This window comes from Carica papaya, chromosome 4 (assembly GCF_054855325.1).
Source record: "Carica papaya isolate Zhongbai chromosome 4, ASM5485532v1, whole genome shotgun sequence".
In the NCBI taxonomy this organism is placed as follows: domain Eukaryota; kingdom Viridiplantae; phylum Streptophyta; class Magnoliopsida; order Brassicales; family Caricaceae; genus Carica; species Carica papaya.
In genome coordinates this window covers 27,938,246-27,958,096 of record NC_142312.1, presented here as the reverse complement: position 1 = coordinate 27,958,096, position 19,851 = coordinate 27,938,246, and the positions used below count along the sequence as shown (strand labels likewise).

Below are 19,851 nucleotides of genomic sequence, written 5' to 3'. Positions count from 1 at the left end.
TTTAAACTGAATACTTAATATTTTTTAATAAAAATATTGTGAATTTAATTTAAATTTTATATTTTACGTATTTTTTTCGTTTATATATTATAATTAATATATGTATATGTTACATAATTAAAAATATAGATAATTATATAACGAGGACACGTCAAACTTATTTGCTCGTTCTTTTACAAATAGATTAATTACGTCATCAACTTCAAAAATCCTTATCGCCCTAAAATTCAAGCAGTGGAACAAAATTGGGTGGTATACGAACCCGGAAGGAATAAATTGATAGCAAACTGCAAACTCAAAACGTCACCTTTGTACGGGAATTAGGGTTTCGCGGTTCACTGTGTTTGATTAGGTAAGCATTTTCATATTCACTATCTGTTCGTGGTTTTCGCATTCACTACCTGTTCTGTTCATCACCTCTATCGGCTTTTCTTTCTTTTGAAAATTACAGCCTTGAGTCACAAATGTTGTTGAGTTTTTGTTTTCGTTTCTTGTTTCCTCGACATAATTGAGTTGGAACTTTCGTTCTCTAGTTTTTTCTTTTCCCTATCTGTTTGCCGAGAAAATGGAGTTAAGAAATGAAAAAGGAAATAGGAAAAATTTGCCAGTTCTCGGATGAAGAAGCTTTTCGTTTCTGGTTTCTGATTCTTTTTCCTATACTTGGTATTTTGCCTGTCTTCTGGTATTCCGGGTTTAAGCATAAGGCTAAAGGAATTCCTGATGCATGGATGCTTAGGTGTGAAGGAGAAAAGAGAATTATGGATATTTCAGATGATGAGGAAGATTCTATGCCACTGTCGGTTACAAATTACTACTTCTTAGATGATGAGGAGCAGCCTGTTTCATTCTCGGTTCTGCCCGTTCAATGGAGTGAAGGTGAGAATAAGGATGGGGAGGAAAAGGTTATATTCTTGGATGGAACTGCTGACAACGGGCTTCAAAAGATATACAAGCATGTCAAAGCATGGAGATTTGACCTTTGCGGAGTGAAACCTGAGATATCAGTGCTAACCAAGGAAGATTCTTGGGTTAAGCTTCAAAAGCCAAAGAAAAGCTATGAGGATTTAATCAGAACAGTTCTGATAACTGTCCATTCCCTTAGTTTACTAAAGTCTAATCCAGAAATGCCAGGAAAATCTCTTTGGGATAATTTATCCAGGGCATTTAGGTATATGCTTGTGAAAATTTTCAGATGTCATTTGTAAAATTTTCTTATCAATATAATTCTAAATCATAATCTAATTATTTCATTTGCAGTTTGTATGAGCCAACGCCATCACAAAATGACTTGATTGACCACATGGATCTAATCAGTGAAGCGGTTAAACGAGATGATTCTTTAGCAAAGTCCAAGGTTAGTAGTTTGAGCTTTTCTAAATATTGTTAATAAATTAATGCTTAGAATTCATAATATTCATTAAAGTGGTAACAGTAGTTACTTGGAATCATCCTTTTCTTTTGCTATCTACACACCCACAATGACAAATCTTTGGTGTGACCAGTTTCTACTCCGATTTCTTGAGGAGAAGCCCAAAAAAAATAAACTGCTGGATCAGGTTGTACTCTACCTTATGTTTCTATCTTTTCCTCTTTAACAATTTTCTTTTGCATTACATTTCTGAGTCATTATTTAGTTGGGCAAGCTAACTGTTTTTCATTCTTCTCGTCAGGTTCCAAGTAGAGACACATCCGAGTTCATAGTTGATGATATAGATGAGGGGCAAACTGAAGATGTCGAGGATGATGGTTCTGATGATGAGGATTATTTTGATACTGTTTGTGCAATATGCGATAATGGTGGAAATATCCTATGGTACATTTTTTTTAACTCTTTGTTATTAATAGGAAAGTTTATAAGCATACTTTTTTCTCTACTATCAGGGGAAATTCTTATGGTTCCTCGGAGGAGGCGCCACAATAATGGCATCCCATCGTCAATATTCATCATTTCTATTCGTATCTTTAGAAACTTTATGGTGACTCGGATATCTCATGTCCACAATGAATTTATGTAGTTATACCTTTTTAACATTTCACAGTAATGTTAGATTACATTGTGCAATACTTTACCGATTACATAAAATACATAATGTTACTGAGTTACTACATAGTGTTATCTAATTACTATACTATGTTATCAAATTCTTGAAAAACAATAAACCAGAAAATGAAGTATAGTGTCTTTTGGGACCATAGTAGTACTCTATATCCTTTTGTTGACCAAGGACCTAGCGCTACATTGGTGAAGTGAGTGCTAGCTTTATTATTGTGATTATGATGGTTGTCCTTCAATTATTTTGTTTATATGTTAATGATTTAGTCATAGAAGGTTGGAATCATAATATCTTGAAGATGTCATACCTTCATTAATTTTTTTAGCTTTAAGGTGAACATGGAAAAACATAACAAGCTCTAATTTAAGTCTGGTTATTGAGAAAAAGTCCTTGACATAATTCTTGAGGGTTGTAAGATTATCTGCTTGAGGAAATATAGTTTTCACGGGGATATTTCCACTTCTCTTGCTTGGGCAAAGTTCTTCAACTCTTTTTGTGAGTTATGCTGGAAGATTGGACTACTTTCTTGGATGAAGAGCTTGAAGACCAAATGATGAACCTTCCAGGTCGCCATGGGTAAGAACAATAGCGAGAGGCATCTAGTTTCCATAGAATGAAAGGTAAATTGATGTAGGACAAATAAGGTATTGTCCAACTAGGGATTTAGGGATAAAAAAGCTAGAGATCACACTTAGGGTTCTTAGACATTATATCTAAGAAGTCGTAAGTATCATACTTAAAGGTTTGATTGCATTACACAACTAGAAAATTGAGAATTCCTCTAAATATTTTATTAAATAATTGAATATTGTCCCAAGAAGTTAAATTATAAATATATTCATAATGCTCCATGATTAACCTTTACTAAATAGGATTAAATTAAGAAATTGTAAACTAATAAGATTAGGAAACTAATACTAATAATATTATGAGTCATTGTCTTAATAAAAATAGTAAAAGATTAAAACAAATAGGAAAAGAATAAAATACTAAAATTATAATAAAATCGTGGATAATATAATTATAGACTCCTAAATAGTATAGTAATTTTACAGTTAATATAATTACAATTTCTGATTTGTTTAGGCATAATCCATTTTGCATTATAAATGCTAGGAGGAGAATGTTCCTTCCAGAAGTCCATGAGGCAGCTATTGGTGGATACTCTTGACTATTTTCGATAGTGAGGTGATGTTTGTGGCTTGGGTTTGCTTGCCTTTTAGTCTGGTAAGAAGAAGGTCATCGATTTGGGCTTTTCTTGGGAATTGGAGTCTCTAGTGGCAAAGCGATGACAGAAATGGGTTTACGTGAGACAGTTCTAGTTTCTTCTCTCCGTTGCAAGGAAATTCTTGATAGCTCTTTTAAAGCTGTTTCAGAGTCTTAGGAGTGAATTTATGTGAAATATTTTGCAAATGTGGTTTTTGATTGGGATAAGCTATTTAAAAAAAAATTATTATTTCAAAAAAAGTGATTGGGATAAGGAAAAAGGACCCATTCTCAAATTTGGTAAGAAGGATTTCAAATTTCAAACTGAAGCAAACCACTTGTTTGTTATGTGAAATGGCCTTGTCTGTCTTTCAGTGCTCTTGCATTGGGCCTCATGAAGTTAGATATTTTGCTAAATAAAGAGAGACAAACGTTCCCATTAGTAAGCCCAAAGTTAAGACTCATGCGAAGCATAGCCTTGATTTCTTGGGCGTCCTTGCTTATGCAATTCTGACTTTGTTCCATTCTTGTATTCACTGAATTTTTTCACAGAGCATAGAATCTTAGAAAATCGATGGTCCTAGTTGTTCCTGGAATATGAACATTTCAAATGGAGGTTCTTCCTTAAGAGTATGTAAGATTTAGGGCTCCTAGCTCTGGGGGAGGTAGATGCATGTGTTTTTCAGTTAAAAACTCCAGTTCCACCTCGTAGAAGAGGTCCTGATTTGTCCTTCCTCTAGGAACGTTAAGCAGCCATTAGATGGATTGAAGATTGTTTCTAGACGCTGAGATCAAGCAGGCAAGTGGACTGGAGGTTGTGAGGGTTGATGGGTAGGGTGAATTTTTGGTGCGTGATAAAGGCCTTAATAACAAAGAGAGGCTATCTGATTTGATGTTAAATAATATCTATAGGAACAACAAGCTTTTTGTTGTGAGTTTTGATGGGCATGAAGAGTTGTCTATAAAACTTTTTATTATTTGAAAGAAGCCATAAGAGTCATGGTAAAAGAACTATAGCTTAAGAGGCTGAAATGCTATGTAAATTATTACAAGAGGAGTGAGGCAGACAAAAGGACAGCGAGTATGTCATATTCTGAATATTTGTTGAGATTATATGAAAAATATTGTTTTTCTCAAATTTAAGGGGTGCAAATGACATAAGCAATAGGGTAGTTATTAAGCTTCCTAGGTAAATGAATGCCTGATTTGTGTTTTCAAGAAACTAAAGTGAAGTCTAACATTTGATAGTTTGGTGCGCTGATAGTAGACTGCCAAGGACTTGGGTTGACCTGATTTATTTGTTATAGGGGCTGTAGGTGACATTCTAACTATGAGGGATGATAGTTATTGGGGCTGTAGGCGACATTCTATTCTTCTCGTTCCACAACACCCAAAAGATAGAGAGCGGAATTAGATCCTCTTGTTTTCACCGGCCGTCGATACCCTTCCACGCCCAAATTTCTTCTCTCACCAAATCTGCCATCATCAGTTGATGCCTTTGATGGAGTTGAGGATGTAAATGGTTTTTATGTCCCTAAGAATAGATGGTTCCAGACCCTTGGTTTTTTGTTACGGGGTCTTTCTTTTCGTTCTATGGAGGATTTGGCAGAAATTATTAATATATTGATTGAGTTGTAAATTTTGTGAATAGATAGCATCCTCTTAGTGCCTATATCAATACAATTTTCACACTTTATATTTCAAAAAAAAAAAAAACTACAAGGGATGACAAAATTTTGGGTTGTATGGAAGGAAAGGAATATTCTGGTACTTTCTTTATTGTGATCTTCATGGCTAGTTTATATGATGTATTTTGTTTCTTTTGCATACAGTTGTGATGGAAAGTGTATGCGTTCGTTTCATGCTTTTAAGGAGGCTGGTGAAGAATCTCTCTGTGAGTCCCTTGGCTTTTCCAATAAGGACGTGAAGGTATTCTACTGGAAAATTTCTACAACTAGCTGTACTTGTTGTGTAGTTCTATGTTTATGTGGAAGAATTACACTTACTCTGCACTTCTTTTTATCTATGTATGTTTATGTGGAAGAATTACACTTACTCTGCACTTCTTTTTATCTATGTGACTGCACCTGTGTGTATTGCTGTTGATTATTTGGTGTTCCTCAAATATTTGGCAGGAAATGCAAAGTTTCTTATGCAAGAATTGTCAATATGATCAGCATCAATGTTTTGCTTGTGGGAAGCTAGGCTTCTCTGGTAAATCTTCTGCTACAGAGGTATGAGTTTGCTACTAGAAATTTGATTGGCAATGGTGCTTTTGAAATATCAATCTTTTATAAACTTTGCTACTAGGATGTTAGTTTGCAGTTTGGCAGTGTTGCAATTGTTTTTTAGGTTCTTTTCAAGTATTTTTTGTGTATATTCTTTAATTGCTCTTGTATTTTTATCAAATCATCTTAGGTCTTCCGCTGTGTTGCTGCCACCTGTGGCTATTTTTACCATCCCCGTTGTGTTGCAAAATTGCTCCATCCAGGGAATAAAATTGATGCAGAAGAACTTGAGAAAAGTATTGCTGGAGGGCAATCATTCACATGCCCTATTCATAAGTGCTGTGTTTGTAAAAAAATTGAGGATAAGAAGAATGAGGAGTTGCAGCTTGCTGTATGCAGGCGTTGTCCCAAATCATACCATAGGAAATGCTTGCCACGGTGTGCTCATAACTTATTTCTTTTCTTATATTATTTTTTTCCCTTCAGATATTGGAATGGGGCCCTTAAGTAATAACTAGAATCATGGTGCTTGAAATTCAGGGAGATTTCTTTTGACGATGTAGAGGAGGAAGGCATATATACAAGGGCATGGGATGGTCTATTGCTCAACCGTATACTCATATATTGCTTGTAAGTTTTTTTACATGAGCTGGTTTTGTTCATCATCTGTGAGATGGCTTGTTCAATGGTTTTACCTTCTGTTGTGAACAGGGATCATAAGATTGATGATTCACTTCTAACACCAATAAGAGATCACATAAAATTTCCTGGTATTGAAGAGAATGAAAAAAGGGCACCAGAGTTGCCTGTGCACAAGGGTACAACTGGACTGAAGAAGAGATATCTTACCTCAGATGACTCTTCTCAGGGAAAAACAGTTCTGAAAGCACCTAAACAGTTGGGTTCTGCGAAGGGTGAGGCTTCAGAGCATGAAAAATTTTCTTCTTCTCGAGATACCCAAAGGAGAATGAAAGTATCCAACGCACCAAGAAAGCCAATGATGAAAGTCATGAAGACTACTGTGATGGACGTGAATAAGTCCTCTGCAACTAATGAAGACAAAGTATCCCTGGGCAAGAGGCTATATGAATTTATGAACCATGGCTCTGACCAAGCAAAGATTGGGAGAAGGGATACAGCTGATAGCAAACATGGTAAGAATAAAATTCTCAAGCCTGCAACAAAGAAGCTAAGCATTGAGCCTCTTTCAATTGATGCTGGCACAGAAAGGAGGTGACTTTCCCCTTTATGTTTCTGGTTCTAAGTTGTTGTATCATTTGTTTAACCTTTTAGTTAAAGCATATGTGGCTGTTGTATAATGTGTGATTAATTTATTATTATTTTATATAATGATGTTCTTATTTTTTTTTGGCCAATGTAGACTACTAGCACTAATGAAAGAGGCAGCATCCTCTGTAACTCTAGAAGAGATTATTCAAAAGCACAAAGTTCCATCAACGCATGCGCACTCGTTAAAACATTTCGTAGAGAAGACTACTACACTGGGAAGGATAGAGGGCTCCGTTGAGGTTTATTTTTAGAATACAATTATAGCTTGATATATAGTTATCATTCTATTAGGGTATCTGATTCCTTGATTGTTTGCAGGCGGTTCGAGCAGCTTTACAGAAAATAGTTAAAGGAAATAGTATTGAAGATGCAAAAGCTGTTTGCGACCCGGAGATGCTAAACCAGATATTTAAATGGAAGGTTGTATATCACGCTCACTTTATTATCCTATCAGCAGTTTGTCATAGGTGCAATAGGATATTTTAAAGCTAATTTTCTAGATAAACTAATATATGCTTTGATATTCTTGTATATCTATTTCTCTAGCAATGCTGGATCTGGTTTGAGCTAGTTTCAGTTGTCACTTTTTTGATTTGATGATGTATTGTAGCTATGCACCGGCAGTTGCATTTTGAAAATTTAATTGTTGACTGTAGATTATTTGTGGAAATGAGTTTTTTGCTTGACATGCTTGCAAACAAGCTTTATATTATAGCAACTTGGTCATGTAGGAGAACTCAGATTTACGCTTGTTGAACGTCAAGGATGAGACGATGTGCCTTGAATCAACCTTCCTTGTTTACTGCTTAAATTTTGCCAACTGCATGTTTATAGCACTCGCATTCATGAATTTTTTTGCATTATTTTCTTTTTGTTATTTTGACAAGCTGTTTCATTGTGCTTTAGGATAAACTTGCAGTGTACCTTGCACCTTTTCTTAATGGGATGCGTTACACATCCTTTGGCCGTCATTTCACTAAAGTGGAGAAGCTACAAGAGGTAATTGATTTATCTTGTTAATCAAAGGCTGTTTAAAATTCTATCTGATCAATAATCGGTTGAAAGTTTTTATGATTATTGATTTCAATTCAATGCGCCTCAGTTTATGCCTTATGTTATTACTGTGGGTTGAAATGTGGGTTATTCATCCAAGGAAATTTGATGCTTTAGTTGCTATTCAACCTGCATCCTTGTTGGCATATTTTCTCGTCGTGTAAAAATTAAAAAAAGAATTATAAAATTCTCAAACAAAACTTTGGGGAGAAAGCTGGTAGGGGATGAGAGCTTTTGTCTTTTTAGGTTGGTGGTTTCTATTTACTGTAAGCTATCCTCCATCCATGGAAGTCTTAGTTTTCCTATTTACTTATAAATTACTAATTCAAAGTTTATATTAATTATTATTTACTTTTTGTCATGGAGAAGTTTTATTGATTTGTTGTGGTTTTATTTTGGCTCCCAGTTTTGCCCTCTTTGATTAGTTGAGTGAATATCTCTATCAAGGTTAAACAATGCTAAACATGTTTTCTGGTATGCAGGTGGTTGATAAGCTACACTGGTATGTTCAAGATGGTGATATGGTAAGGGTTGGTTTGTTTATTTTAAATGATTTTGTTTTTTCTTTTTGGTACCTGGATATGACTGACTAGGCTGTAAATTTTGCTCTAATACAAAGAATTTCGGATATGCTGAGTCTTGAGTCAAGGTGACTTTCAGATTATGTTCTTGTGGGTGATTAGATTTGTTCAACTTCTAAGTTATCCAACAAACTCTATTAACAGGCATTTTCATTCTTTCGAATGTACAGTTGTGCTTGGTGATGATGGCTTTGAGAATAGGATTGGTTTTACTGGACTTGCAATCAGTTACTAGAAATATATGTTCTATATTTTTCTCCCCCAAATTATGTTAAAGATTCTCACATGCCTGGGAAAGCTAAATTTGAATCTACTTATTTTTTCCTTACCTTTATTTTCATTAATATTCTGTATCCATGACATTGATTGTCTGTTGGACAGATAGTTGACTTCTGTTGTGGGGCAAACGATTTTAGTTGTCTAATGAAAGAGAAGCTCGAAGAGACAGGGAAAAGATGTTCCTACAAAAATTATGATTTGTTTGAAGCCAAGGTAGTTTACAATTTCCTTGGGACTCAGATAATTTTTACTCTATTTATATGGAAGAAATATGCATTCTTTATAATCTTAGGTATCGCTGTACAAAGGTCGACAATCTGTTTGACCCAGTCATTTTTTTGTAGAAGAAAATACATGGTCATTTTTCTTGTCATCATTCAACAATGCTGTTGTGGATTTTGGTAATTGTTGGCTTAATAAGAGAAAGTGAAAAAGGACCTTCAGATTTTTTTACTTCATACTTTTTTTTCATGAAGTTTGGAAGATAACAAAAATTAGAATGACATGAAATTGATATTCTGATTAACGGTCAGGGGTTGTTAGCTAAAGGAAGAATGTAAAAAGTGGATAAGGAAAGAACAAGGAAGAAGGAAGGAATAGAAAGTTGTTATTGTCCTTATCTTTCTCACCAATATTGTTGGTCTGCTCACTGCCATTTGTTGAGTTGTGTATCTACAATGTTTTTTGAGCCAATTTGCAACTTGGACCAATATAACTTTCGAAAGTCAAAAACACCACGGAACTTATTTTGGCAAATGAACTTTGGTAACTCTTTTGTGGTTTTGTGATATAGAGCACTTACCTGTTATTTGTTGAGTTGCCCATGTATTTCTGCAACTAGATGATATATAGTTGGGAAGAAGCAATATATTGGGGTTTTTCTGGAGACCCATATTCTGAGTCAAGCTAAGTATCACAACTTCTTTTACCTGTCCTATGTTTGTCCTTTTTCATTCAGCGTTGTGTGTGGTAAATATGAAGGGAACATACTTTGGAAGTTCTGTTATTTGGTACATGAACTTGGTCTAATAATCAACTTTGTAACTCTATATTTTACCATAAGGCTAATTGATTTTACTGCTTTTTGTTATCTGATTAATTATAAGATGAAACTTTGGGCTCTCTCCTTTTGGCAGAATAGTTTTAATTTTGAGCAGAGAGATTGGTTTACTGTCAAAAAAGAAGAGTTGCAACCAGGGTCGAAATTGGTAAGAAAAGGACTTTTCTGACAGAAATCAACATATGCTATTTGGTACTGTTGCTGATACTATTATGCCATTTCTTGTACTTGGTTCGTGTGTAGATCATTGGGCTAAATCCTCCTTTTGGAGTTAAAGCAGCTTTGGCAAATAAATTTATCAATAGGGCCATTGAATTTGATCCAAAGCTCATTGTTCTTATTGTTCCGCCAGAAACTGAAAGGTCAATACCTTGCATCTCTCTTGTTAACATTTTGTTGACTGCATATCTATGTCCATGAAATATGGTGTCTTTTCAAGAAATTTTTTATTTTTCTGTGGAATAAAAAATTATTTTGTTGCCTGCTGCCAGATTAGATCAGAAGAAGTCATCTTACAGACTTGTTTGGGAGGATAATCAGTCTTTGTCAGGAAAGGTAGAGTTCCCTCGTGAGGTTTAATCTCATTGCTGTTTTTCAAACTGGACTTCAGTGGTACCTGATTCGGGTATCATCTTTTCAGTCATTCTACCTGCCTGGGTCCATTGACCAAAATGACAAACAACTGGAGCAGTGGAATTTGGTTGCACCACCACTTTCTCTTTGGAGCCGTTCTGATTGGGTTGCAAAACACAAGGAAATAGCTCAAAAGCATGGCCACTTGTTCACACCACATGTAGAGGACAGAAGCAATGAAATTAATGTCCCTGCTCATGCAATGAGTGATTGTGCTGATCTGGACAATATTTCTGCAGTGATTGATGATATTGCTGTGCAGAAGGATGAGAAAGAGGAAACTAGACAGAGAGTAGGCACACCAAAAGGAAATAAAGAAAACTTTCGCATTGACAGAAGTGAGAGCATGCCAAAAGGGGATAGAAAAAACTCCTACCTAGACAGACGGGAGGAAGCGTCAAAAAGGGATAGAGAAAACTCGTGCCTTGACAGACGGGAGGATACACCAACAGGGGATAGAGAAAACTTCCGGCTTGACAGATCGGAGAGCATATCAAGAGGGGACAAAGAAAAGTCTGGCCTTGATGGACACATGGCATCGAGGAAGAGGAAGTATGGGGAAAGATATACAAAAATAGATGATAATCCATGTGTAGGTGCAGACCCTACTCTAACTGAGAAATATAAAGGAGCTTCTCGCCATTCTCCATTCACTTCAGCAGATGAAAAATCCACATTAAGAGGTACTTCGCCTAATAAACACTTTGAATCAATGGACAAACTGAGTGCAGATGATTTTGGCAGAAGGCGTGGTGAAAACCTTGAACAAGAGTTTACAGCCCACTTGGGAGATGACATAGGTAGCCTTGACCGAAGGCCCTACAACAATGTAGGGAGGGAATTTAATTTGCCTTCACCAATTCCCCTTTGTAGGCAAGATCCTGATGTTTTCACTCAAAGAAATCACATGTCAGGGCATGATCCTGGATATGGTCATACGGGACAGAGGCATGATCCTAGATTCAGCCAAATGGCATCAATGACATCCACCTCTTATGAACATTTGGGTTCTCCACTTGAGTCATCTTACAGAATGAATACATCTGCAATGCAGCGATATGCACCTCAACTGGATGAACTGAACCACACTGGGATGAATTCTTTTGGATCTGGAGAACCCCTAGTTAGGAACCATGGCATTTATGAACCGAGAGGATCCCAACCAGCATCCCTCCTTAGCAGCAGTAGCACGATGTATGATCATAGACCACCGCAACCTGGGTCCTTTGTTGGCAACAATGGCGTTCATGATCCTAGATATCGTCTTGATTCAGTAGAATTTACTCCTCGTCCTCCCCACCCCTACCCCTACCCCTACCCATACCCCTACCCCAGTTGCAGATCAGCTGGTTGGCTCAACGACTAGATGCTTCATCGTGCATCCATTAACAATGTGGCTAATTATCTGCACTGCCTAGTGAACTGCTGCTTGTACTTTTCTGTCTGTACAAAATCTGCATCATGGTTAGCAGTAGATAAACTCCGTTTTCTGCAAACTAATGTCCCGGAATTCTTTGCGGGAACTTTCCGTTTTGTCCATGTTTTAGTAGCAATTTTCTCTTAGTATTTAATTTAATAACATAGAAAATGAAAAATAAAAAATTTTAAAAAAAATTTCAAATATTCACTTCCTGGTCCATTAGAATTATTTGTATTGTCTAAATTTATTATTTTTATTAAAATCAATCTTTAATTGTTATAATTTTTTAAATTTCATTAAAAATTAATAAAAAAATTGTTAATGTGTTAAATTAATGATTAAAATATTTTTATCTTATTTTATTTGAAGGTTAACAGTTTAAATAATAAAATTGATTAATTTACGATAATTTATTTTCTGACAAGTTATTGTGTTGGTTAATTTCGTTTATTTAAAGAAACCATAATGGGGTAGTACTGATCAGGCATTTTTAATTTTAAATAAGAAAATAAATAAATAAAAAGCTGTTGATTTTATTATTTTCATAATATATTTGTGTGGTCCAATCAGACACTCATCACCCAGCTGTGTGGATGATGAATAAATAATAATGAAAAAGAAAAAGATGAGCGAACAATTGATTAAACGGTGAAGATTGAATATTGTTTTACTTTCAACGGCTAGGATTTCATCAATTACACCCTTAAAATACAAAGCCCAAACAAAGAAATGATGAAATCTAAGGATCTGATTCTTTTTTGAAATCTGCAAATACACATTTTATCTGCTTATTTCGTTTTAAAACTATTTCCATGTCGCAAGCTATCTGACTTTGACCACGTATCCCTCTTTTTTCTTAAACCTTATTATCGCACGGTGAAGCTGATAAGAAATTTAGAGAGCGAGAGTTTGGAGAAGAGATGGATGGAGAGTTAAGGAACTTCATCGAGGTATGGATTTCAGCCATAGCTTCTCTGTGTTACTGTTATTATGTAGCATCGAGACTACCTAAAGGTTTCTTAAGGTTTCTCTGCGTCCTACCTGTTCTCTGCATCTTTATCATTCTCCCTCTAAACCTCGCTGCTTTTCACCTTGTTGGCGTTACCTCTTTCTTCCTCGCCTGGCTCGCCAATTTCAAGCTTCTTCTCTTCTGCTTCGATCGAGGTCCATTAGTATCTCCGCCTCCCTCTCATCTCTTCCACTTCATCTCTCTCGCTTGTCTTCCCATAAAATTCAAATCCAAAATTAACAAACAATCATCTCCATCTCCAAAACCCAGTCCCTCAGAAACCAACTTCATATCCGCCGTAGCCAGATCACTCTTACTAGCTTTGAAAATCGCTCTCGTGGTTATCCTATTTCGTGTCTATGAACAAAAACCAGATCTAAACAAGAATGTAATCATGGCCCTTTATTGCTTACATGCATATTTCGAACTTGAAATCGTTCTAGCTTTAAGCGCTATTCCGGTTCGGATCCTCTTCGGGTTGGAGATCGAGCCCCAGTTCAACGAACCATACTTAGCCACCTCGCTCCAAGACTTCTGGGGTCGCCGGTGGAACCTCATGGTCACCGGTATTCTACGCCCGACCGTATACGATCCCATCCGACAGTTATCCAGCCGTATTTTCCGATCAACGTGGGCCCCTTTTCCGGCCGTCATGGTTAGTTTTCTGGTATCCGGTTTCATGCACGAGCTAATCTATTATTATCTCACTCGAGCGCCGCCCACGTGGGAGGTCACGTGGTTTTTTGTGTTGCACGGGATTTGTACGGCGGTTGAGGTGGCAGTTAAGAAGGCGGCGGTGGCCCGCGGGTGGCGGCTTCACCGAGCGGTTTCCGGGCCGTTGACGGTGGGTTTCGTGGCGGTGACGGGCGTTTGGTTATTTTTTCCGCAGTTAGTGAGGAACGGGATGGATGAGCAGGCGATAACGGAGTTCCGTTGGTTGGTAGATTTTGTTAAAGGTAAATTTAATTAATTAATTAATTTTGTTATTTCTCTAAGTTTGTTTTTAGTTGGCTCGAACTTAGTTAATTAATTTTTTATATAGAATTGATTTAAAAAATGTAATATATACGTTTTATATATATAGGAGATCACCCATTAAACCCACATGTACTTCATGCCCTTGCTAAACTCATTTGTTACTCTATTATATTACCCTACAAAAAAAAAAAAAAAAATTATTATTGGATCAAAATGTAAGAAAAACAATACATGTATATAAAATAGTTTTTATCTATTTATTTTTTTAATATTAAAAAAGATTTTTAATTTTTTAATAAAAATTATTTAAATTAATGGGTAGGAAATTATTAGTCATTTAATAATTGTGTACAAGTTTGGAGACAATTGGGTCACAGTCGCCACTTTCTTGTCTGTGAACTCTCTCATCGGGAAATGCCAAAGTACTGAAACAGTAAAACAGTAATTACCACAGTGAATTATCCAAAGTAATTTACTTCATTCTCTTGACTTTCAAAAAATGTTTAAAACTGTTTGTTTAATTTTCAAAAATATTTAAATTTCTCCTTTGACTAATTAATTACTCATTAATGTAGTTAACAATATAGATGTAGACACTACGTGCATGTCTAACTGATGCATTATATATACATATATTATGTAATGTGTGTGTTATTAAATAATTAGTGTATATATATATCATAATTCTTTTTGTTTTTCGATGGGAAGCAACTGCCCTTTAATCTGATCATACGCGACTGTAATATTCTATTCTTTAATTTTGTATTAAAAATTATGTAATTATATTTAATTAAGCGATTGGGTAAACTTTCTCACATGCTAAAATTAAATTCGATCAAACACTCACTGAGATACGTCCAAATCCAAATCCAAATCCAAATCCAAATCTTTTCTTGTATTCACGCTTTAAATTGATGCCTACACACATGGCATCTCAAACGATACAGCTCAAACTGTATGTGTCTTTATCTATACGTACATTATTAAATATACGTGGGTCGAACTGTTAGATTACATCAAGGAATTAGAAGGAAACCGAAAAGAAAACCAGAGAGAACACGCCGATGGAAGACTATGAATCTGAAGTGAAGAAGATAATCAAGGTATGGCTAGTGGCTCTCCCATCTCTGACCTATTGTTATTTCATAGCCTCCAAAATCCCAAAAGTCAAATTCCTGAGACTTTTTTCTCTAATCCCTGTCTTCTTTATCTTCTTCACTCTACCTCTTTTCCTCTCCTCCGTCTTCCCTATCGGCCTCACCGCCTTGTTCCTTTCCTGGTTAGCCAACTTCAAGCTACTCCTCTTCGCTTTCGATCAAGGCCCGCTTTCGGGATCCGAACCGCCCCCGTCCCTTCTCTCTTTCATTGTCAAAGCTTGCCTCCCCATCAAAATCAACGAAGATAAAACCTACCCATCTGGTCAAACTCCCCAAAATTCCACCCAGAATCTAAAAAACAAGCCACCCAAGTTGGGTATCGGTTGGCCAGTCAAAGCCTTACTTCTTGCCGTGTTCATCGTCTTGCATGATTACAGAGATCAAACGCCGCCAAACGCGGTCTTACTTCTGCGCTGTTCATTGGTTTATTTATTAGTAGACTTTGTGTTTGGCATATGCAGCGGCGTCGTTTTTATCGTCCTCGACGTGGAGCTCCAGCCACCGTCCGATGAGCCGTTTTTCGCCACGTCCCTCCAAGATTTCTGGGGACGAAGGTGGAACCTCATGATAACAAATCTGCTGCGACACACCGTGTACAAACCTATCAGATCGTGTTTGGGGAGCTCATGGTGGGCCCCGGTTCCCGCGATGTTCGTGACTTTTTTAGTCTCCGGTTTGATGCACGAGCTCTTGTACTACTACGTCACACGTGTGACTCCCACGTGGGAAGTCACGGCGTTCTTTGGATTGCATGGGGCGTGTGTGGCTGCGGAGGTAGTTGTGAAGAGATATTTTACCGGCAGGTGGCAGTTGCCGTGGGTGGTGTCGACGCCGGTGACGGTCAGCTTCGTTATGGTGACCGGCTACTGGCTGTTCTTCCCGCCGGTGGTGAGGACCGGCGCCATGGCGAGAGCCATTGATGAGTGCAAGCTCTGTTTGGACTTTGTCAGGAGCCTTGTGCTTATCAAAATATAAGTTAATTACCAATTTGTTGTATTGAAAGAAGAATAGCGTGCATTTTTAACTGCAAACAAATAAAAAAAGTTATTAGAAATTAATAAATTTATAATTTATCGGAAATTTAGTGCCAATGTTCTTGTTTTTATAATTTGTATCTTGAAATTTCATCATTAATTAAAATTAATACAAGTATTAAACTTGCTTAGTTTAGATAAAAGTGACAAATAATTTATAAACACTATGATTAAACAACAAACTATTAATGTCTCCATCAAATCTTTATAGTGTCCTACTTGTGATATTTACATTTAAATCACTTTAGCAACACTTAGAATTTTTATTTTTTGCTTTTATAAAGTACAAATTGCATCCATATATCAAAGTCAAAAATTCATATCTTTCTCGGGATAAACTTGATTTGACTTAGAGTCAATAATAATTTTGACTTAAAATAATAAATAATTATTTTTTAATTTCAAAAAATGAATATATTAAATTATTTTATTTTATTTAAAAAAAATGCGTATAGATTAATTAATAATATAATTAATGACTTCATTTGATTTTTTGAAATCAAATTAATTTATGAGTAGAATATTAATTTTTCACCATAATGTTCAATCTCAAACCACAGCATCAGCCCAGTCCACAAATGGCCCAATTCATATTTATTTTCGGTGCCGAACGGCGCCGTTTCGCACGGTTTCTTCATGTTTCTTATGTGCAGTTCACAAAAAGACGAAGACATTTTGAAGGGCGCGTTGGGTTTATTCATATTTGTACTGGTCAAAATGGTCAGCTAAATGTATATATATTTGATTATAATATTATATTTATAAGTATAAATTATTATTTATATTAATAATATATTTACTAATATAAGTATACTTGGATTTATATTTGTCTAATAAAGTAGAGAGTCCAAGTTTTCTCTTTATATGATATTAGGTGGTCGGTTCGAATTTACTTGTCCTGATTATGTTCTATTTCTAACCTTATAGTAATGTGGATGCACTACAACGACATGCTGAAAATATAATTAACTTTGAAACTAATGTATTATTTTATTTTAAATTCCTAATGTTATTCATTTTTTTTTTATAATAGTTATAATTTGAACCGAAATTTATTCTTATATCATTTGTAGATTTCTAAAAATAATTTGAATTAAAATGATGATTCTAAAATATACATGTGAGTATAAAATATAGGGAATAAAATAGATTTAAAAATTAAATACGAATAAAATTAACATACTCGTATTAAATCAAATGAACTTGAAACTGAATCGGGAGCGTACCTGAATCTATAAAAAACGAAAATTGTACGTCCTATATTAAATATTATAAATTAGCACGTAATTTTTTAGAATTCTTTCACTCTAATGATGAGATGTCATAATATAAAATTATAAGTGTAATTTATGGACTATAACAACATATTTATAGGCAAACATAATGTCCAAACTAATTTAATTGTAAATTAAATTAATTATAAATACAAAATTTTGATTTTTTTAATTTTAATTTAATGTAAAAATAAAAAAAATTTGATAGAGGATGAAATTAAAAATAATTTTGAAAAAAAAAAGTGAAAATTTAGATTGTGTGAGTATTTTTGAAATAAAAATCAGAAACCAGAGATAACATACTCATATTAAATTAAATGAATCTGAAATTGAATCGAAAACGTACATGAATCTATAGGAAAAAAAATTGTACGTCTTATGTTAAATATTCTAAATTAGTACATAATCTTTTGGAGTTCTCTCATTATATTTATTTCCGATGATGATATGTCATAATATAAGATTATAAGTATAATTTATGAACTATAACAATATATTTATAGGCAAACGTAATGCTAAATTAAATTAATTATAAATATAAATTTTTGATTTTTTTAATTTTAATTTAGTGTAAAAATGAGAAAATTTTGATAGAAAATAAAATTGAAAATAATTTTGAAAAAAATAGGTGAAAATTTAGATTCTGTGAGTATATTTGAAAGAAAAATCGAAAATCAGGGATCGAAATATAATATAGAAAAGTTTTGATAGAAAATGAAATTGAAAATAATTTTGGAAAAAATGGGTGAAAATTTAGATTCTGTGAGTATTTTGAAAGAAAAATCAGAAACCAGTGATAACATACTTATATTAAATTAAATGAATTTGAAATTGAATCGGAAACGTACATGAATTTATAGGAAAAAAAATTGTACGTCTTATGTTAAATATTCTAAATTAATACATAATCTTTTAGAGTTCTCTTCTGATGATGATATGTCATAATATAAGATTATAAGTGTAATTTATGAACTATAATAATATATTTATAGGTAAACGTAATGCCCAAACTAATTTAATTATAAATTAAATTAATTATAAATATAAATTTTTAATTTTTTTAATTTTAATTTAGTGTAAAAATGAGGAAAATTTGATAGAAAATGAAATTGAAAATAATTTTGGAAAAAATAGGTAAAAATTTAGATTATGTAAGTATTTTTGAAAGAAAAATCGAAAATCAGGGATCAAAATACAATATAGAAAAGTTTTGCCACGTAGGATGCCCGGTCAGCAGCCCCGACGAATCATGACGCAGTGCATGGCAACGGGCGTTGACGTGATGCCACGTAGGAAGCCACGCGGGCGATTCGCGTGCCCGCGATCGAACGACTCAAATTCGTTCTCGCACATAAACAACCCAAATGCGTTTCCTCCCCAAACGTGATTGGACGGTCAGATTTAAACAAGATCAGGCAGTCCAGATTAGATCGCGATGAATGACCCAAATTGAATCACGATGAATGACCCATATTAACTCCCTATTTAATCGCGATCGGACAGTACAGATCACACGCGATGGACGGTCCAGATTAAAGGGGGATAAGTATAAATAACTATCTTCACACCAAACCTTAACCTTAGCCGCCAATCGCCCTCGCTGGAGAAAAAAGACCCAACCGCTGGGAATGAGAGCTGCTGACACCCGTCGTCGCGCCGGAGCTACTTCCGACCGTCAAAAGAGGTAAAAATTTCTCATTTTGTTTGGAATTCAATTTTAAACAACTCCATGACCAAATCGGAGCAAGAGAACCGGCTGATTGGTCGAAAAATATGGGTGAAGTCTGGCGGCACCGCGCGAGAAATTTCATAAAACTCCTTCGATAAACCCCTTTCCGATTCCTGTTCAGCAAAATTTTTTCACCATTGTGATTATTGTTTCCTTCTCTAGAGGTTGACCGAGCAAAACACCCAATCGCAACGTGAACCGGAAGAGCCACCACATTAGAGACCCCCGCCGCCGATGAATTTTGATTTTTTGTGTTTTTTCAGCCAATCGAGGCCCCTTAACAAGTTTTCTCGCAGGGATTGATGCAAAATCGGTCGAATTCGACCGAAAACAGCTAATCCGAGGTAGACCGCTGTCGCGGGCGGCGGCGCTGTTACTGGAGCATGGTGGAGCTGCTGTGCCGGAATTAGCTAAAATAAGCTCTGAGACTGATTTTGGGTTTGTTTGAGATATTTGTAAGTACTTATAACACGTTTTGATTCTTGAAGAAAAATTCAGAGAATTCAGGAACTATCAATAGGCGCAGTTAACAGTTTAACCTTTTGAACATCAAATTGAGTAAGAAATATAAACCTTGAACATTTATTTCACTTCCGCATTTGAATTATAATTTATTTCATTTGGATATGTACGGGGTCATTGCACAAATATGTTTGATAACTTTTTTTATTCATAATTTGATCTATTATAAAATTAGAAATTACAGATCTAATCTCTACACATAACAAAATTCATAATTTACTTTGATGTATTAATGTCTAACATATCATTACCGTATTAGATAATTTATAACTGAGTTCAACTAACCTGATAGTCTTTTATACACAATAATTTATACATATAAGCCTACATAATGAATTATACAA

At 35.0% G+C, this 19,851-nt stretch overlaps 2 protein-coding genes across 7 annotated transcripts; both read left to right on the top strand.

The window, feature by feature from the left end:
* The first annotated feature begins 195 nt into the window (after nucleotides 1-195).
* Nucleotides 196-11,917, top strand: EDM2 (ENHANCED DOWNY MILDEW 2). 4 transcript variants are annotated; one of them, XM_088218662.1, is made up of 19 exons: nucleotides 196-352; nucleotides 737-1,168; nucleotides 1,258-1,354; nucleotides 1,503-1,556; nucleotides 1,671-1,813; nucleotides 5,093-5,189; nucleotides 5,396-5,494; nucleotides 5,679-5,926; nucleotides 6,029-6,118; nucleotides 6,200-6,721; nucleotides 6,870-7,017; nucleotides 7,097-7,198; nucleotides 7,685-7,777; nucleotides 8,314-8,355; nucleotides 8,794-8,904; nucleotides 9,828-9,899; nucleotides 9,995-10,113; nucleotides 10,243-10,306; nucleotides 10,392-11,917. In XM_088218662.1, the coding sequence occupies exons 2-19, from the start codon at nucleotides 759-761 to the stop codon at nucleotides 11,748-11,750; spliced, it is 3,870 nt and encodes a 1,289-aa protein (XP_088074788.1). In that variant the 5' UTR covers nucleotides 196-352; nucleotides 737-758; the 3' UTR covers nucleotides 11,751-11,917. The 4 variants fall into 4 exon arrangements, with proteins under 4 accessions (XP_088074788.1, XP_088074787.1, XP_088074789.1 ...); XM_088218661.1 differs by having other exon boundaries at nucleotides 206-352; nucleotides 699-1,168; XM_088218663.1 differs by lacking the exon at nucleotides 737-1,168 and having other exon boundaries at nucleotides 220-352.
* A 625-nt stretch (nucleotides 11,918-12,542) lies between these two features.
* LOC110820860 (putative long-chain-alcohol O-fatty-acyltransferase 5) lies at nucleotides 12,543-15,651 on the top strand. Of its 3 annotated transcripts, XM_022050476.2 has the most exons (3): nucleotides 12,543-13,769; nucleotides 14,802-14,894; nucleotides 15,410-15,548. In XM_022050476.2, exons 1-2 carry the CDS (start codon nucleotides 12,725-12,727, stop codon nucleotides 14,867-14,869), a joined length of 1,113 nt encoding a protein of 370 aa, XP_021906168.2. In that variant the 5' UTR covers nucleotides 12,543-12,724; the 3' UTR covers nucleotides 14,870-14,894; nucleotides 15,410-15,548. The 3 variants fall into 3 exon arrangements, with proteins under 3 accessions (XP_021906168.2, XP_021906167.2, XP_088074786.1); XM_022050475.2 differs by lacking the exon at nucleotides 14,802-14,894 and having other exon boundaries at nucleotides 15,410-15,651; XM_088218660.1 differs by lacking the exon at nucleotides 15,410-15,548 and having other exon boundaries at nucleotides 14,802-15,011.
* The last annotated feature ends 4,200 nt before the right edge of the window (nucleotides 15,652-19,851 follow it).